Source organism: Bos indicus x Bos taurus, chromosome 10 (assembly GCF_003369695.1).
Source record: "Bos indicus x Bos taurus breed Angus x Brahman F1 hybrid chromosome 10, Bos_hybrid_MaternalHap_v2.0, whole genome shotgun sequence".
NCBI lineage: Eukaryota > Metazoa > Chordata > Mammalia > Artiodactyla > Bovidae > Bos > Bos indicus x Bos taurus.
In genome coordinates, this window is record NC_040085.1 from 4501588 (window position 1) to 4520990 (window position 19403).

The 19403-nt window shown below is 43.1% G+C and overlaps 1 protein-coding gene across 1 annotated transcript in view; it reads left to right on the forward strand.

The window, feature by feature from the left end:
* The window catches only part of CMYA5 (cardiomyopathy associated 5), a 104129-nt gene extending 87439 nt beyond the window's left edge, over positions 1 to 16690 (forward strand). Inside the window, exons 10-13 of the mRNA XM_027552949.1 lie at positions 5917 to 6050; positions 7338 to 7437; positions 10737 to 10910; positions 15912 to 16690. Of these exons, the coding sequence (XP_027408750.1) occupies positions 5917 to 6050; positions 7338 to 7437; positions 10737 to 10910; positions 15912 to 16158 (655 nt within the window). The 3' untranslated portion in view covers positions 16159 to 16690. The remainder of the gene's footprint in view (positions 1 to 5916; positions 6051 to 7337; positions 7438 to 10736; positions 10911 to 15911) is intronic.
* Positions 16691 to 19403: the final 2713 nt, after the last annotated feature.

The following is a 19403-nucleotide window of genomic DNA, read 5'->3' on the forward strand; positions in this document are numbered from 1 at the left end:
CTCTGATGCTGGGAGGGATTGGGGGCAGGAGGAGAAGGGGACAACAGAGGATGAGATGGCTGGATGGCATCACCGACTCGATGGACGTGAGTTTGAGTGAACTCCGGGAGTTGGTGATAGACAGGGAGGCCTGGTGTGCTGCAATTCATGGGGTCGCAAAGAGTCAGACATGACTGAGCGACTGAACTGAACTAAACTATGTTCTCATAGATTTTTCTTCTTATTCCTATTTCTCCTTCCCACCCCTTCTCACCCTGTGCTATCTTACAATTATGTTTTTCAAACCTAACAGATCATTAAAACAACAACAACAACTGGGATACTCGTTAGAGTTTAGAGTCACAGGCCCCTCTTAAGGATTCCTGTTCAGAAGGTCTAATATGCCCAGGCAGGTATGGGAAACATACTTTACTAGCTGGTCCCCATAGAGCCCAGCAGTGTGCTCTCTTCACTGTTCACATTAAATGGTGTTGATTGACTGGCTGAATGTTGGTGCTGCCAACCATAAGAGCCCACTGTGTTTTTAAAAAACAGTTCATACTTAGCCATCTGTTTGCTCTGCAGTGACAGCACCATCCGTAGGCTGCTTCCAGGAGTCATGGCACTGGGTTTCTCCATGTTGTTTGTACACATGCCGCCCCCTTTTCCTGGGAGGAAATATGTTCAGATCCGGGTATTGGACATGGCGGTGCAGGGGACCACCACTCCTCGCGGTGACCAGCCCTCAACTTACCTTGAGCACATGCACACCTTCCATCCAACACAAATTGTTGCGTTATAAAATTCCTAGAGAAGTTACTTCATAGAATTCAAACTAATGTGCATTTTGCAAACACATTTAACCAGCTTCTGAACTTGTAATATAGCTCTGAAAGTAAACTGTTTAATCAATTTCAGATAGATAATACATAAATATGGTACAAATTCAAAAGACACACAAGAGAATACAGTGAAAATTGTCTCCTTTCTATCTATACTTCATTTCCTCATATCTCCCCGCCCCCAGAGGCAATTACTGTTATCTGATGCATATTTATCTTTTTAGATAGTCTGTGCATATATAACAGCTATATTTTTTCAACAAATTGTAGCATACTATATATATTTCTTCCACCTTATTTTTCTTATTTAAAAATATTTCTTGGTATCTCATGGCAATACAAATGGAACTGCATAGGTTTTAAAAAAAAATTTCATTGTATTCTAAGAACATAATTTATTTGACTAATTGAGAGGCACTTAAGTTGTTTCCATTGTCACAAACAGTACTGCAGAAAAACCCTTGTGCATATATCATTTCATACATGTGCAAGTATATCTGCAGGGTAAATTCCTAGGAGTATCAGGATTGGTTAGAAAGTAAGAATATTTTGAGTTTTGATAGATATTACCAAATTGTTTCCATAGACGCTGTAGCTGTTTGCACTCAGGCAAGCAGCATGTAAGAGTGTTTCGTTCTCCATACTTTTGTCTACACAGGGTGTGATAAAACCTGATCTTTCACAGTTTGATAAGTAGAAAATGGAATCTTATTATAGTTTAATTGTGCATTTCTGTTATTGGGTGAACATCTTTTTGTATGTTTCAGAGTTATGTACTTCCTTTTCTATAAACTTTTCATTTCCTTTACCCATTTTTTTCCTATTAGAGTGTAGTATTTTTTCTTATTGATTTGTAGAAGTTCTTCGTTTTTAAAGGACATCAGTCTTCATCTATGATACAAGCTGCAATTAAAAATTTTTTTTTGCCATATATATATTTTTTTAAATGTTAATACTAGTTAATTCATACTTTCAAGAGGAAGTGTGGAGTAGGGAATCCAACTTTATTTTTTCTAATATGGCTATCCAGCTTTGCCAACATTTTCCTTTCTGATTTGAACTAGTTCCATTATTATATATTTAAGAACTTATGTGTTTGGTGCTAGTCCCAATCTTTATAAACTGTTCCATTGACCCATCTGTTTATGCCCTGGTACCATGCACTCTTTATTATAACTTTATAATTTTAGAAGTCATGTAGATTAGGTTGCCCTTTCATGACCTTTTTTTTTTTTGGCTAGTTTATTTCTCACACGACCTTTAGAGTCAGACTGTGTAGTCCCCTCTACTCCTCTGGCCCTGATAATTCGGTATTTGTAGAGATCATGTTTGGAGAAGGCAATGGCAACCCACTCCAGTACTCTTGCCTGGAAAATCCCATGGGCGGAGGAGCCTGGTAGGCTGCAGTCCATGGGGTTGCAAAGAGTCGGACACGACTGAGCAACTTCACTTTCACTTTGCACTTTCATGCATTGGAGAAGGAAATGGCAACCCACTCCAGTGTTCTTGTCTGGAGAATCCCAGGGACAGGGGAGCCTGGCAGGCTGCCGTCTATGGGGTCGCACAGAGTCAGACACAACTGAAGCAACTTAGCAGCAGCAGCAGAGATCATTTTGGGTTGATAGATTAATTTAGGGAGCATTAAAGTTTTTATGATTGTTTCATTTTCCTTTCCAAGAACTGATCTGCCTTTCCTTTTAGTCACGTCTTTAGTGGGCTTTCCTTCATTATCATTTTCAAAAATAGTTTTCATATAAATCCTACACACTTTTGCTATGTTTGCCACTATTCTAAATAAGGTCTTTATTTTGCTTTATCTTCTATATAGTTGTTATTTGTATATGAAAGATTTTGATTTTTTATATTAGATTCACATCTAGCTATCTCACTAAATTCTGAGTTTTTCAGCTGAGTTTCTTCGGTTTTCTAGATAGCAGTCATATTATCCTCAGGTGATAATAATTTTACCTCCTACTTCTCAATTTTTTTAACCTCATGTCTCTCTGATTTACTAGGAATGCTTCTAGTATTTTCTCATAAGCATTAAGTCCCTAATGGTTTTCTACTTCATAAAGATCCTTTTCAGTTCTCATGTGAGATATTTCTTGCCCCATTGTCTATGGATAGTTGTGGCAAACTTTTCAGTCATCCCCTGCAAAAACTAAAGAATGAAAGGGCTCAAACTAGAGAAGCCATTGTTACATTGGGCAAACATCGGCCTTCTGGGGTCTTCCACTCATTTCCAACTGAAATAGCAAGAGAGGGACCAGTCTCATTCACATGGCAGCCCTTCAGACTTCTGAAGAGACAGTAGGTCTTCTTTGAATATTTCTCTTTGCCTTACAACATTGGAGTTTAACAATATTCACATTCCCAGAACTTCCAATATAAAGCCTTCCCTTCCCACAGTACTATGGTGCTTGTAGAGAGGATCCCACACTTATGACCCAGAGTGAAACTCTTCGAGTCATATTTCTTATTGCGTTTTGGATTTTATTATTGGCTCTGAACTTCTAAAATCATCAGACTGGTCACATTGTTGATAAGACTGAAATCTCTTCTTACCTAAGCACCAATAACTCGCTGGGGTTCCATGTGCTATCTAATCAATTACCTCAATTTGGATATTCTGTGAATTTGAATCCTACTCCAGACTATGTGAAACTCATTATAACCATGTGGATTCAGTTGCAATTATGACAAGTTTTTGGTTTTGAAATAAAAATATCATAATCTATGGAGGAGTGCCACTCTTCAGATTTCAAATTGCAAAATTTGTGAAGTTTTCATTTGGCTCAACAGTAGGGACAGCTGACATGAAAACTTTTGTGGCATTCAAGTGAGGTCAGACAGAATAAATAGACATAGGGTTGAACCATTTGTATCTGAGCTTTTTTGCTTTCGTCTTGGTGTTCGAGCATATGATAGCAACTTATAAACAATAAAACCCTACCATATTTCATATTACTTTCATTTTCATGCCTGGTGCTTTTATAGATTCAGCGAGGGCATGGTGCATATTTGTCACGTCCACATGGCCTGTTTGCACAGTGATCCCATATATTGGATTCTGTACTGTGTAGACTTTTGTTCTTTAAATGACTAATAAGACAGCATGTAATCGACTCTCTCTCTCTCTCTCTATATATATATATATATATAGAACAGCATCCTTGGCATTTAACAACTGCATTATCAGAAAATGAAACCCATATGTTCTATCCAATTTCTAGAGATGAAATTTCCTCACCTAGTCCTGTCAAGCAGGGGCAGGACCTGAGCATATGATAATTGATCAATAAATATTTATTTAATGAGTAGATGAAGCCTGAAATTCAGTTCAGATCTGAGTGTGCTTATTGAGACAATAAGCTTGTTATAATTAATGTACACTGAAAACATATCTTCAGTCATCAGTTCAAACAAGATCAGCAATACATTTACCCCAGAATAATGATGTAGATACTAGTTTAGAATTGTATTTTTAGTCATAGGACCTGGTGTTTTGTTAATTAGTTGAAGCATAATTAGTTGTCAGTGGACATGTAGCTCAATTTCATCCATCCATTCTCCCCTGCATCTAAAGAGAGTCCCCTCCAAGGTCCTGGTCAGGTGGTAGGTTCTGAAATTACAACTAATAAGGTTTGGGGAATTTACAGGGACCTTTTTCAGGGGCAAGTACTAAATAGCAAATACACAAATAGACCCAGGCTTCTCCCCTCTGTGGCCCCTCCAGCTGAGAAACACATGGAGTTTCCCTGCTTTTAGACACAGGGCTGTTCTGGTTGGGGAGGGATTGTTACTCTGTACAGATTTTCTGCTTTGGAAAAGTCTAAATTAATTTGTTTTCTGGATCAGTGATACTTTTTCCTTTTCATGGTCCTTCATGGTATTCTCTAAGGTAGGTATTGAGAATGAAATAAATCAACAGAAGGAGGAATAACCTGAAAGAGAAAATCAATCTGAGAATGAACAGTGGCCACTCTCTGATTCTAATGATTGTGTGGAACATTCATTAATAACAAAATAAACCCAAAGAAAATAAAAACAAACAAAGCAAACAGTTAAAAAACAAACAAACAAACTCTCTCTCTCTGAGAATGGATTTGAAGGTTGTTGTACTGTTTGTACTGTCGTTTTCAATGACTAGTATCCAGTGCACATCTTAGAGGGACAGGATTCTGATTCTGTAGCACTCAGATTAGAACTTCTTCTCTTAGCAAGGAGCCTAACTTGTCAAAGTCTCCCCAAATGGAGGCTAAAAGAAGAGCACCTGTATACTTTGTATAAATGCCCTAGGATATGATAATCACGCAGATTAAAGAGAATGGAAAAGAGGCAGAAAAATTATTCCAGCTCATTTCAAGTTCAGAACTCCATCTTCAAATCCAGCAAGTCCATTTAGCGAAAATGCTTGGGATGTGACCGTGTACTTGCCGAGTCTACTGCCATTCCAGTACCATGACCCGTACATTTCTTTCGTTGTAAATGGGAGGTTTAGGAACAACAACTTTGGGGATTTTACTTGGCAATTAGAATTCTCCTTTCTTGCCAGGATTAAGTTTTCTCTAAAGGATGTTGTCTTCTTTAGAGATCCTCAGTTTCATTAACTTGGGTGGCTTTGACATGATGGCTATGTACAAAATCATCACTTCAGGTTTTCCACTGTTCAGGATCTGTTAATGAGATAGTGTTTTTTTGCATTATAGGATAGTTTAACATCATCTTAATCCACAAGTGCCCTCTTGGCCAGAATTTCATAAGGAAAACAATGTATGCTTGGAGACTCATTAACCACAAAATTAGTCTATTTTCTGAATTAAAAAAAAAAAGTTTCATTGACTCTATTCCAAAGAGCATTCTGGAAGGCATAATATTAGACAAAAGTTGACCAAGGTAGAAATGATTTGATAAAGTAAACTTACTGGAAGATGGCCATTTTATAGAATCTGACTTGCTAACTCCATGGTCATAAAAAGGGAAAAAATAAGTGATTTGTTAATAAAAGATGTTCATGCACTGCAGGACTGAAATATGATGTATTGTTTAGCACGTAGCATTATATTTAAAATTATTATTTTCCTTTCATGTTTAGATCTTTCTCTGGAATTAAAGGACTCCAGCTGAAAGTTAATCTCCAACCCAATGACAATTACTTTTTCTACGTGAGAGCCATCAATGCATTTGGGACAAGTGAGCAGAGTGAGGCTGCCCTCATTTCCACCAGAGGTACTTCCTTTGCACACAGAGAACTATTGCCAAGCATTCCCATTCCTTCCCTCCCACCACCCAGGGAAAACATCCTAGAGGGCCACTTCTTAAGCTCCCAGACTGCTGGCAATGCTAGGTTTTTGGCATAAGGACCCAGGGTTGGCCAAAGGTCAAGGTGTTTCTTTTATTTTTCTGGTTTAAGACATTCTCAACCTTGGCTACCCATTAGCTATCAGTCAGGTGCTTAAAAAAAAAAAAAAAGATGCTGGGGGTCCACTCCCGAAGATCCTCATCTAATTTACTGAGATATGGGCTTTGACATGTTTTTAATCTCCTCAGATGATTCTTGTTTGGTTTACAATTTGCTGTAGATGGTGGGTATGTTTTGAGTCTGTGACTGTGTGTGTGTGTTGGGAAGAGTGGGATGAAGATATTCTTGCTACATGACACTGTGAACTCCATGAATAATCTTCCAGTCTTATTCTTCTAATTATTTTCCATGCCTAGCTCATGATTGGTGCCGATTTATGTTTGTTGAATACATGAAGGTATGAGTAACTCAAGAAAATGATAACTGTTCAAGGGCCTTTTGGGGAAAATACCCTGATGATCCCAATAAAAAATACTGGGCTGTTCTCAATTATTGTGAAAAGAAATGAGTAATGGAAAGGTGATCATTTTTTATCTTATCCTAGACCCAAAGATTGAGGCAGAAACTTGAGGGTGGCCCATTAAGTGACTTGCTTAACCAGCAAAAAGTTGTGCACGAGCCATGTGTGTTGTGTTGTGTGGTTAGGGACAGCGTGATGTTTGTAAAGAGAGAAAACGGGGGGACTGTCTGTCCAAAAGTGTGTTCCCTGCAGTCCCAGAGTGGTGCCTGTACCTTCCACTGTTAGAAGCACTCCTGGAGGTTACACCAGTGCGTCTTCAGACTTGAACGTGCACATGGGTCTCCCGAGGAGCTTGTTAAAATAGAGATTGTGATTCAGGAAGCCAGGGGGAAGGCCTGAGATTCTGCCTTTCTACCTAGTTTCCAGGTGAGGTAGGTGCTGGGTGGGGAGCATACTTCGTATAACAGAGTAGGTGCTAGATTTGGGCTGAGGGGCGTTTCACACATCTGTGGCACCAGGCAAGGTGACAAGTGACTAGCTCACAGTCCTGATCACAGATAGAGTTTTGCCATGGACCTGAAAACACCCTGGGGGGGATTTAGATGTCAGAAGCAAGGGAGACTAAGATCTGAAAGGTGGGGCTTGGCCTGGGACATTGTGGTAATGTTATAATCCTGTTTTCTGATCGCAATAGGAACCCGATTTCTCTTGTTGAGGGAAACGGCTCATCCTGCTCTGCAGATTTCCTCAAATGGGACAGTGATCAGCTTCGCTGAGAGGAGACGGCTGACAGAGTGAGTAGAAGGAGAAGGCACAAGAGGCCTCACGTGGTCTCACCCGCCACGTCCTTGGTTCGGTGCACATGCTGTGTGACAGCAAGCCCGAATTGCAGAGTTCGGTTATGGTTCGTTACTAAGGGAAAGTGATGGAGATAGTTCAAACATGGAGCAAGTGTCAATATTTTTATTGGAAATACAAGCACAGATGGTTTTGTTTAACACATAGACTGTTTTAAGGCGTTAACTCTGGTTCAGTGAAAAAAGAGCCTGGGTTCATTCTTCTATTATTTGCAACAGCAAATCAGATTTTGCATCAATCCACTTGAAAAGGAATAGAGGAGAATGACATTTTGTTGAGTTTCTGGAGCTGGGCACATGCAGGACTTTCAAGATCTTGCCCCCTCTCCCCCAGAGGGGCCCACAAAAGGAGAGTGAACATGTTAGTCATTCAGTCCTGTCTGACTCTTTGCAACCCCATGCACTGTAGCCCCCAGGCTCCTCTGTCCATGAGATTCTCCAGACAAGAATACTAGAGTGGGTTGCCATTTCCTTCTCTAGGGCTGACCCAGGGCTCAAACCAGGGTCTCCTGATTGCAGGCAAATTCTTTACTGTCTGAGCCACCAGGGAAGCCCCCCACAAAAGGAAGCAGCAAAGTAAAAAGAAGGCAGAAGCTGAAGGCATAGCATGGAGAGTGCTCTGCAATTTGTCTGCAATCACTCATGGTTATTTTGAGGGTCCAAATGGAAGAAAGTGAAAGACTTTCGAAAATCATAACCCACGTGAAACACACTCCTGTAGGCACTGATGTGCCTGGGTTGGACAGCCAGCAAGCTCTCACTACCGCCCTGAGCCCACCAACAGCGACTCACACTGTTTTCTTCTTAAGCTGCTATTCACCTATCTGTGGCTCGGCTCAGGTGTCACCTGCTCCTGGAAATGGCCAAGCCTTCTCTGGGCTCTGGCGCCCTTTGATCGTATCTACAAAAAGGTCTGAGCACCTGTGGAATCATTCGTCAGCCACTCCATCTTGACTGGTCCTCAAGCAGCCCTGTCTTCCATATCTTTGAATCCCCAGAATCTATCCTAGGGTCCAGAACACTGGAAGTGCTAAACATATACCAATGATTGAATTCAGGCGGGGAAAAAAGATTTAAGAAATAGATTGAGCTTTTCTGTCTCTCTTGGATTGCTTAAAAAATCAAAGAGAAAAGAAGTATATTGGAGGTTGGTTCATAGATGACTGATGATAATAACTGTTCAGTTCAGTTCAGTTGCTCAGTCGTGTCTGATTATTTGCGACTGGGAAGCACACCAGGCTTCCCGGTCCATCACCAACTCCTGGAGCCTACTCAAACTCATGTCCATTGAGTTGGTGATGCCATCCAACCCTCTCATCCTCTGTCATCCCCTTCTCTTCCTGCCTTCAATCTTTCCCAGCATCCAGGTCCTTTGCATCAGGTGGCCAAAGTATTGGAGTTTCAGCTTCAGCATCAGTCCTTCCAATGAATATTCAGAAATGATTTCCTTTAGGATTTACTGGTTGGATCTCTTTGCAGTCCAAGAGACTCTCAAGAGTCTTCTCCAGCACCACAGTTCAAAAGCATCAATTCTTCGGCACTCAGTTTTCTTTATAGTCCAACTCTCACATCCATACATGACCACTGGAAAAACCATAGCTTTGACTAGACGGACCTCTGTTGGCAGTGTCTCTGCTTTTTAATATGCTGTCTAGGTTGGTCATAGCTTTTCTTCCAAGAAGAAGTGTCTTTTAATTTCATGGCTGCTAATAATAATAGATAATAACTATAATGTATTTGATAGAATTATGTTAATTATTAATCTGAAAATTAGTTCATACATAGCAAGCAACCAAGTTTTGCTCCAGAGAACAAGCACCCATCAGTAGCCACCGCTCTGAAATGAAGTTGTTGGGTAAAGACACAAGAAAATGAAATACATTCCCTTGTGTAATCATTTCCTCACCTGTTAAAGGGGAGCGGGAGATTGTGCTGACTGAATATTAATGCTGCTTAAATTAAAAATGCTTCCTTGCTGTCTCAGCCATTTCAAAGCAAAATTGAGCAATTCACGCAAACAAGGTCACCCATCAGCAGGAGAAAGTGCTTTGGTTCACTTCACCATGCCTGTTGCAAAAATAGCTGAGGTGAGACAAAAAGAGACCTTTCAACAACCTCTTAGGCATACCTGCTGCCATCTAAAGAGGCCCCAGTCCCCAGGACTGTTGACCGCAAGCCTCTCCAGAGCACGGACAACACGCCCGCTTCACCTGCACCGCCCTCTGCCCAGGCCTCCCCAGACGCCCGCTGTCAGGAGCAGCACCTGGCTTGGTCTGTGTGCCCAGGAAGGTCCTCAGGCACGGGACTCATGGTTAGAGGTTTTAGAGACTCCATTTTGTGTGCGTGCAAGTTTTGGGGGAAAAACTTTCCAAGTTATACTCTCTTACCTCCTCTTGCCTCCTTTACATTTCCTCACTCCCTTTGAAAGCGGTGCATGCTGTCACTTCAGTCATGTCCGACTCTTTGTGACCCTATGGACTGTAGCCCACCAAGCTCCCCTGTCCATGGGATTCTTCAGGCAAGAACACTGCAATGGGTAGCCATTCCCTTCTCCAGGGGATCTTTCTGACCCAGGGATTGAACCCATGTCTCTTACGTCTCCTACATTGGCAGGTGGGTTCTTTACCATTAGGGCCACAGATGGGTGCCATTTCTTTTTATCCTATGCGTGTGTGTTCAGTCGTTCAGTCACGTCTGATTCTTTGCAACCCTATGGACTACAGCCCGCCAGGCTCCTCTGTCCATGGAATTTCCCAGGCAAGAATACAGAATGGGTTGCCATTTCCTTCTCCAGGGGTTCTTCTCTACCCAGGGGTCAAACCTGAGTCTCCTGCATTTCCTGCATTGGCGGACGGGTTCTTTACCACTGAACCACCCGGGAAGCCCTCTTTTTTTTTTTTTTGGAAGCCCTCTTCTTTTTATCCTATCCTTATTCTAATTATTTTCTAGTTCCCAGTTCCTCTAAGAGATGCTATGTGTAATACATGCGTGTTGTGTGTGGCAGTAGAACTATGTTAAAAGCATGTTGAATGTTTGGGGAATTCTGTGGCCCTCAGGTCAAGGTCAGGGACAGCATGAACAATGAATATCTTTAGTCAGATTCCAGCAAGGATATTCTAGCAAGGATATTCAGCAAATTCTCCAAGGATAGAATCCTGCTTAAACTGTGGGTGCACTTATGAATGTCGATGTCTATGAAATAAAGGTTGCCAATTCCTGATCAACTTTGCCTGCAGAATCCCATCAGTCCTGGGTGAGGAGCTGCCTGCCTGTGGCCAGCACTACTGGGAGACCACCGTCACAGACTGCCCAGCTTACCGACTGGGCGTCTGCTCCAGCTCAGCTGTGCAGGCTGGTGCCCTGGCACAGGGAGAGACCTCATGGTACATGCACTGCTTTGAGCCACAGAGGTAAGCTGGGGCCTGCCCCTCTTCACCTAATCAAAGTGTCTAGGCCGAGGGCTCTGAGGGGCCCAATAAGTAGCGTCTCACTTCCCTACCCAAGTTCTGAGCCAACTGAGAAAGAAGAGAGTCAAGTATTGAGTTGGCCCAAAAGTTCATTCAGTTCATTTCTGTAAACGAACTTTTGGGCCAACTGATACATGGAGACTCAACTATTACTCTGATTACTGAGGAAGCCAGTTTTAGACAATGTGGTTCATAAGTGAGAGCAAAACTGTTTCTTATCTCGAATCCTCTTTAATAGATTTGTACCCACCCAAAGTCTTGGCCAGGCCAGCTTCCCGTACTGCAGGACAGAGTAGGGAGCTGGAAAAGGATGTGTGTCTCCTCAGGAAGCTCAAAATGAAAAGTTAGGAAACTGGGTGTGTGGCCAGGTTTTCCTTTGAAGTCCACCCCAGGGTGGGGAGAGACCACAAGGGTAATGCTGAAAGGGCTCCCTCCATGGAGGAGTCAATAGGACTAAGGAAGAAGTGGATCCCAGCACCCCGTCTCCCCCACGTCTCTGGTCTATATTAGGGGTTGGCAGACTACAACCCACAGGCCAAATGGGGCTGACTTTTTTGTAAATAAAGTTTTATTGGAACACAGCCAAGTTCATTTGTTTACATATTGCCTATGGTTGCTTTTGTGCTACAATGGCAGAGTTGTCTAGGTATAACAGATACCAAATGGCCCCCAAAGCCCAAGATATTTACTCTCTGGCCCTTTACAGACAAAGTTGACCAACCCCTGGTCTGTATTATTGGTGTGACTGACCTGGGTTTCTTGGACTCTCTTTTTTGCTGTTCTTTTTAAAAATCTTTTGTTGTTTTTATGTTTTGGTTTTTTGACCATGAGGCATATGGAATCTGAGCTCCCTGACCAGGGATCAAACCCACACCCTCTGCATCGGAAGGTGGAGTCTTAACCCCTGGACTACTTGGGAAGTCCCCTTAGACTCTTTAGTCAGTTTCCATTGATAAGAATCTAGACGAGGAATTCAGGCAAGGCTTTACTGGGACTCGTGCTGTAACAGGAGCGAGCAAAGACAAGGAACGGGTTCCCTTGCTCCCTCCCTGAGGAGGGGTGAGCTGGTCCCTTAAATGGAATGAGGGTAAAGGTGGATTGGTGGGTCAGGCTGGAGCAGTGGCTTAGGGGGTCTGCTCACCCCCTTGGCGGTGCCGTGTGCATGTATCCCGGGCAGTACCCTGCTTTTGCTCCCAGCACCTCAGAAGTGGCAGTCGAGTTTGGGCTTTTTGTATCTTGTTCATAATTTGCCCCAACTGGGCATCCACGTGGTTATTTTTAGTTTCTTTGTATTCTGTTGCTCAAGGAGACATCTGTCCAGGTGCAAGTGCTGCAGTAAACGGTCCCAGGTTGTAGACTGTCTCATTAGGATTGTCTAATTGGTTGATATGAAAAAGCCATAAACCTGCGTTAGTCTCAGAGAGAGAAGGCAAGCATGCTATGAACTGAACATGTGCACAAGACGGTCTAATAAACGAGCATGAGACTGGAGCCAGGAACCTAATTTGAGTCCTGGCTCCATTCTTGACTAGCATCCTATTGACTACTCACCAGAAGTTGGTTAATCCTGTGAACAGATCGGTCTTGGTTAATCTGTGCCTCATGTGTCTTGTCAGGGGACAGTGACACCTAGACTACTCCATTTGGGGGCTGTGAGGGTCACATGAAGTCAGGTACAAGGAAGAGCTTTGAAACTGTAAAGACTCAAACGTGAGGCATTATTCAAATGGAATGCTTAAAAAGGAATCAGTGCTTGCAAGTTCCCAGAAAAAGGCCCACAGATTGGATTTTGCATATTTCTCGCTGCACATCTCTCCCTGTATCCTACTTGACAGAGTTTGATTCCCTGACAAGGTTCACAAGGACACCATCTCCAAGAGCTTTTCAAAGTCACATTCCATCAAATCAGAGCAATTATGATTAAATGATGTTCAGTGCTGTGTGATCCTTGAGGACCCATCCTCTACCCAGAGTTGAAAAATCATTCAAACCCAGAGTTGATGATCGGTAGAGTTGGAACTAGGTATTGATTTCATGAAGATTTCCTTAGACAACTGAACCCTTAAGAACATAAAGGCAAGCCTCCAATAACAAAGTTCTAGACTCTAGAGAACAGAACAGTTAATTTCATTCAGCAGGTTCAACAGCTTTGGTCTTTGGCTTTTGTCACCCAGGGTAGGTTCTGTGGATTCTGGGAGAAGGGACGCGCCTGCCTGTATGATCACAGCACAGAGAGGTCAGGTCTTAAGTGCCTCATTCCATGGTCCAATCAGAGCACGCTGGCCATCAGGCCACTGAGAGTGCTGCTACAGCAGAGCCTCCTGAGTTTTTCCATTTTTCTGGCTTCATGATTTAAATGAAGCAATATTACTCTTGATTCTACTTACATCTGGTGTAAGACGTCATGGTGGGATAGGAGAAATGAAGAGTCTTAAGGAGAAAGAATCAGTTGCATTTCTTCCTGTCTGTCCCTAACTTACTCCTCTAGTTCAAGGCTTCACTTTACCAGTTTCTCCCACAGCCCCCGGGCCTGTGCTCTTCTTCTGGTCTCTAATCACTCCAAGCCATTCTAAGTGTCACCACTGCAAATGTTTCTAAAATGTCATTTACATCATGTCCCTTCATTTTTGCTAAAGAAATCTATAAACATGAACAGTGGTGTCAGCACTCTGGGACCACAGTGAAGGCGGGAAGCCCGGAAGAATGGAAGCAGTCTGGGGGATGGGAGTCCTAAGGGAAGCAGCCACCGGGGTGGAAAGGAGTCTGGGCTCATTCTCGGCCAGCAGTGAGATGCACCAGGATGGGCTACACAGGTAGGGACCCTCGCCCAGGCAGTTCCAGGGTCAGGCAGATGTCAAGAATCAGGCTTCCGAATGACCCTTGTCTGAACAAGAACTAGCAATCCAAAGGATGGGGAGGGAGTCAGGCCACAGACAGACAGGCCTTGTTTCAGGCCGGAGTGCAGCTTGGAGAATGAAGTGATGTGCTCAGTGGGAAATGGGGCAGAAGCAGGACAGGGTGAATTCCAGGCCCTGCAGAACGGTTGGGTCCAAGGCTCCATGGAATGTCTTTCCCTCCATGGTAGCGACTTGCTCAGGGACTGACTGGGGCTGGGCCTGTAGGCCCTGGGGATCTTCCAAGTAGGGTAGGGAAATAGCTCAGATGGGCATTCAGAACCCTCTCGACCAGCCCTGTCCAGTCACACATTCTGAAAAACTAGAAAAAACGGTAGATGTGGCTATTGAGCACTTGGAATGTGGTTAGCAAGACTGATGAACTGCATTTTGAATTTTACTTAATTCTACTGTAAGTAGCCATATGTACCTCTTGACTACTATATTAGACAGGGCAGGCCAGTATAGAGCCTGGCCTCTGACTTACCTATCCAGGTAATACTCTCAAAGTCATTCACATGTCCCCTCCTAAGTGGTCAAGCAGATGACATACAGGTTTATTCTGCCACCTCATCATTGCCTCTGCTGCCCCCACAGCTTGGATCACCTCACCCTTTCCCCTCTTATCCAGTCCTGACCTTTCTTTGGCTGAACGTGCACCCATCTGCTCCCCAAGCCTTCTGTAAGAACGCCAGCTACACTGCTGTTCCCCTCATTGCCACTCACAACCTCTGTGTGCTTTACAGGTTCTAAAATTTCATAGTGTTCTGCCATATCTCACATTGGCAAGGCACTGAATAGGTCCTTTATCATTGTGGAAGTCTCGCTCACCTTCCATCCCCGTAAACCTCTGCCCTTTTGAATGAGCTTCGTTTGGCAAGGAAGTTGCCAACTTGCCATTCCCTGCGCTCAAGCTCCTAGGCGTTTAAGAGAGACACCACAAGTCTTCAAGGTCCTTCTCTGTCTTGTATGCAGGTTCTATGGCCCCAGTCTGTCCAGTGTCACTCCCACCCTCAGACCTGTCAGATCCACAGACCACACACCTGTCCCTCAGCTCTTCTCTTCTCCTGCTTTCAGGGCCCCAGCCTCTAAGATCGTCAGGAGAAAACTCCCACCGTATGTTACTCTTTTGCACAGAGCAGTTTCGCTTTTTCTGTTCAGCAATTTCTCACTCCCAACCTGTCCTTGAACCTTTCCTTTCACAACCAAACCAAGTCCATGAAATGTGTCATAAAACACTTTCCCCGTCTGTGCCCGGAGCTGGAGTCTGAGCCCCAGCCTATGCTCAAGTCTTAAACGGTTTTCCTTCTAGTTCAGTAGAGTATGGGTTTCCTTGAAGGCAAGGACAGTATGCTGTGGTCCTTCATATCCGCCAGAGGTGCAGAGGTCTAACAAAGTGTGGGACATACACATATGCCCAGTGAAAACATGGTGAACTGAATGTATCTGAACTTAAGAGAGAAATCAGAGGTAACCCCCCTTGGCTGTAAGGCTGCAGAAAACATGGAGAAGATGAAAAGGAAAGTTGGTTTGGGCAGGGGCATTGTACAAAGGATGAAGTTGGACAGAAATAACGACATATTTCTTAAACTTCATTAAGGCCCTTATATAAGTTACTTACAAATTTTTTAAACAGTAAAATTAATGCATTTTATGGAAGGCGAGCCTGCAGTCCTTTTTACAATACATGGCAGCCTCGAAGGAGTTTTATTCAAAAGAATGACACACCATGAATGCGGTAGTTAAAACATGTGGGCAGCTGGGAAAGAATTAAAATGTGGAGAAAATCACAAGGGAGGCATATGTTGGTTATTCTGGGCCTGCCTCCTAATGTAGAAGTAGCAAAAGTATTAAAAAACACTCGTCTGTTGGCAAGAGCTATGCATGTTAGCATCTAGGAGGGATCTGGCTAAGGTATTTGGGGCACTGTTACTGCAACCCTTATTGTGAACTGAGATCAATAATCGCAAAATCGGTTGTCTCCAGGTGATTTTCTTTATCGTCGTTCAAGATTTTCAAAGTTTTCAATTCCCATTCTGTTCCATTTCAGATACACATTTTTCTACAGTGGCATCGTGAGCGATGTCCACGTGACTGAGCGTCCCGCCAGAGTGGGCATCCTGCTGGACTACACCACCCAGAGGCTGCTGTTTATAAACGCTGAGACTGGACAGATGCTCTTCATCATCAGGCACAGGTTTAACGAGGGCGTCCACCCTGCCTTCGCCCTGGAGAAACCTGGAAAATGTACTTTGCACCTGGGGATAGAGCCCCCCGATTCTGCAAGGCAAAAGTGATCGTGGGCTTTCAGAGTTTCCGAGAGGAAAATTCAAATTTTGGAGGAGGGGGGTGCTCTGTTCTCTCCTGTGGGTGCTAGACAGCATTCAAAACATTTGAACACAGCATTCAAAAAACACTTGCACCAATGATAGCTCCATGCACAGTGATCAACACGTGAGCCAAACCACCAAGAAAACCTTGAGTTTTTAGTGTCGTGTGAGAAGATGGAAAAAGCAACCTCCGCCCTTCAGTTTATATATGTTTGAGTTCTTCCCTAAGTGAAAAGGATTTATACCTGACTTGGGAATCGAAATAGCGAAATGGACTCCCACTTATGTCGCTGGTGAAAGAAATCCTCGAGGGACAGGTCTGTGTCCCTTCCTGAGTGAAGGGAAGGTTGTGCTGGTAATATATCTCCTCCGACAAGAAACAACTACTTTTTCCATAAGAGATATGTCACCTCACTTCACTAAAGAATGCTGAGTCCTAATCAGTAGAGAAAATGTTTTAACCATTCTAAGCTGATAATGAACTCTTTTGTAACCATTATATACTGTAGAACACGAGTCTCTTTTCCCTGAAATTTTAAATGTAGAAAAACGCTAGATGTTAGAGATTTCCTTTTTGTTAAATAAATGGTTAGAGTCTATAAAACAAAACATGTTATGTGAACTTACTACATGTGACTTGCGAGCCTGGCATCTCTGGAGGGGACAAACTGCGGATAAAGAGTCACCACACTGCAGTGGGTGGTACTACCACTCATTTTCATGTGAGAATTTACACATGTAAGCTTTAAAATCTAAACATTTTCAGCCTATAGTTACAGACAACTACCAGAAACTGAGAATCTCTTTTTGCTAAAAATAAAATGGTTGGTCATTTTAAGATATATTGAAATCTCTCAAAATCTTCCTAAAATATGTGTGTGTAGAGCTGATAAATATAAAATGCATGTTGAGATGATTGCTCTTGTTCTCCACAAGACAAATACTTCATTGTACTTGTAGATTTCTTTAACATTACGAATTCAATTGTTTTCTTATATCAAGAAATACTGTCCTACTTTTGGTACATACCCTAAAATCTATTGTTTAATAGCTGGAAAAGCCAAATTGGGTGTATAACTACATTAACAGAGTGACTTCAAAGCCTTCCTCATCCTGCTTTGAAATTAGGGCAACTGCTGGCAAGAAGGATAGTTAATGAAAACAAGGATTAACGTGCTGCTTTGTGGGAAACACTGTCTTCCTTTTTAACAAGCCTTAAAATGATAATCAGGTTCTGACTAATCAGCAACTCATGGTCATTATTACTTTTGGGGGTGGGAATATAGTGTAATTAAAAACAATAACAAAAGGAGCAGCAACCACGTGGATTTTAGAATTTGACTCAGTTTGGATTCCTCCAAAAGTAGACCGAAGAGATAAAGATTTAGTACAAGTTATTTACATAGGAGGCAATTCTAGGAAGCACAGGAGAGGAAGTGGGGAAAGTGAGAAAGGAAGAGGCAAGAGCGTCTAGAGGACATGTTTTATGGGTGGGTTATTACAGTGTGGACAGCTGGGGCTTGCCCGTGTTGGGGGCACCCTCCGAAACCACTAGGAACATGCCAGAGGTTAACGTGTAAGCACTCTTGTCCAACCCAGTTGGGTGAGCATTGCCCCTGGAGACCTCAGGGAACATTAAATTCCCTTCCCTACCTTGCCAGGTTGTGTTCCTTGAAGCCTCTTGTGGCCACAAGAAACCCCTCAAAGGACACAAGAAACACAGGTGCCTGACACAGCTGACAGCAGCCTGAGCACCCTCTACCGCAGCTGCTGGTGCACTCAGGGGAACCATGGGGAGCCGGACAGGACGCCAGCAGCGTCCGCCGTCAAGATGGAAGCAGCTGCGGTATTACGGCGGAAGCCGTGTAGTAATGGGAGGAGCTAGGATCAAATCGTGACTCAGCCCTTTACGTCATGACTCAGGGCAGCTCAGATGCTTTAGTGATGCCTTTTTCTCAGGATAATTGTAAACAAAAGGTTAATAAGCACGTGAAACAGCCCAGCATTTTTAGCTAACAACGTCCTGAACGAGGATGCCAGAGACCCTCTGTGGCGACCTTCCACCGCATCCCCGGTAAGGGGGCCCCTATCTCTGACCCCGTAGCAATTGGATGCTGGCAGGGAGGACACTGGGGTTGGGAGCTCATGGTTTAGCTGCCTTCGTCTGTTAACCGACAGGCGGTGGTTCCTAGGGGACTGGTCCCGTGCAGACAAGTAGAGTGAAGCTAATGCTGTTTCCCCCACATCCTCCTCCTTGGCCCTTACTCTCTGAGCTCCCTTTGCGTTCTTGTCTTTCCTCTTCACACAACACAGATCCTCAGCGAGAGGAAAGAAAGGCAGCAAATTTCCGTCCAAATTTCTCCTCTGGAAATCTGTTGATGGTCGATGTATAGTCTTAACGCTCATCAGGTCGTTGCACAATAAAAATTTCCATTTTATGGATGAGGAAACCAGTCTCAGAGCAGTTAACTAACTTGTTCATAGCTGCAGCTGGCAGGGAGCAGAGCATGGATTTAGATATAGCTTGCATCCAAAGCTAGAAGAATAAAATGATTATATTTTGTTTCATTTTTAATCACAGATCATTTTTCTACATATACACTGTACATGAAAATTACGTGTCTATGCATACTCATATGCACACCACACATGCACATATGAATATACATATATACACACATATTTATTCATACATCCACTTTCTCTTCCCTCCTGAATTGACTTCCTTCCCAAGCCTTTCTTTTGTTATCAGTGCTGTCCTACTCGCAGCAGACATGGGATACTTTAATTCTTTCTTCAATACCTTTGAGCTTATTTAGGATTCAGAAGTATGTATAATATTCTATTTGTGCAAAAAAAAAAAGTGAAACCACATGCATGAAAACATAGTGTTGCCTCTAACAGATACAGGGCTGAAAGAGAGGAGTGTGTGGAAAAAAGATTACAAAATGAGGATGAACCCTGTGGTCCTTCTCTATCTCTTTGCACCTGGCAACTCTGCTGGATATATTCTTTGTCAAAATTAGAACTATTTTTCTGTTGGAGCAAACCGGAATATGTCCCTGTTGATTTTATAGAAGTGCTTCCCCAGCGTCCAACAGAATTGTCTTGTACTTCATCACACTCACTTACAAAACTGTGCTTTCAGCGCTGAAAACTAACACTCTCCCATCAGAAGCATCTTTCGGGCCTCAGAAGGGCCAGTATCTGAG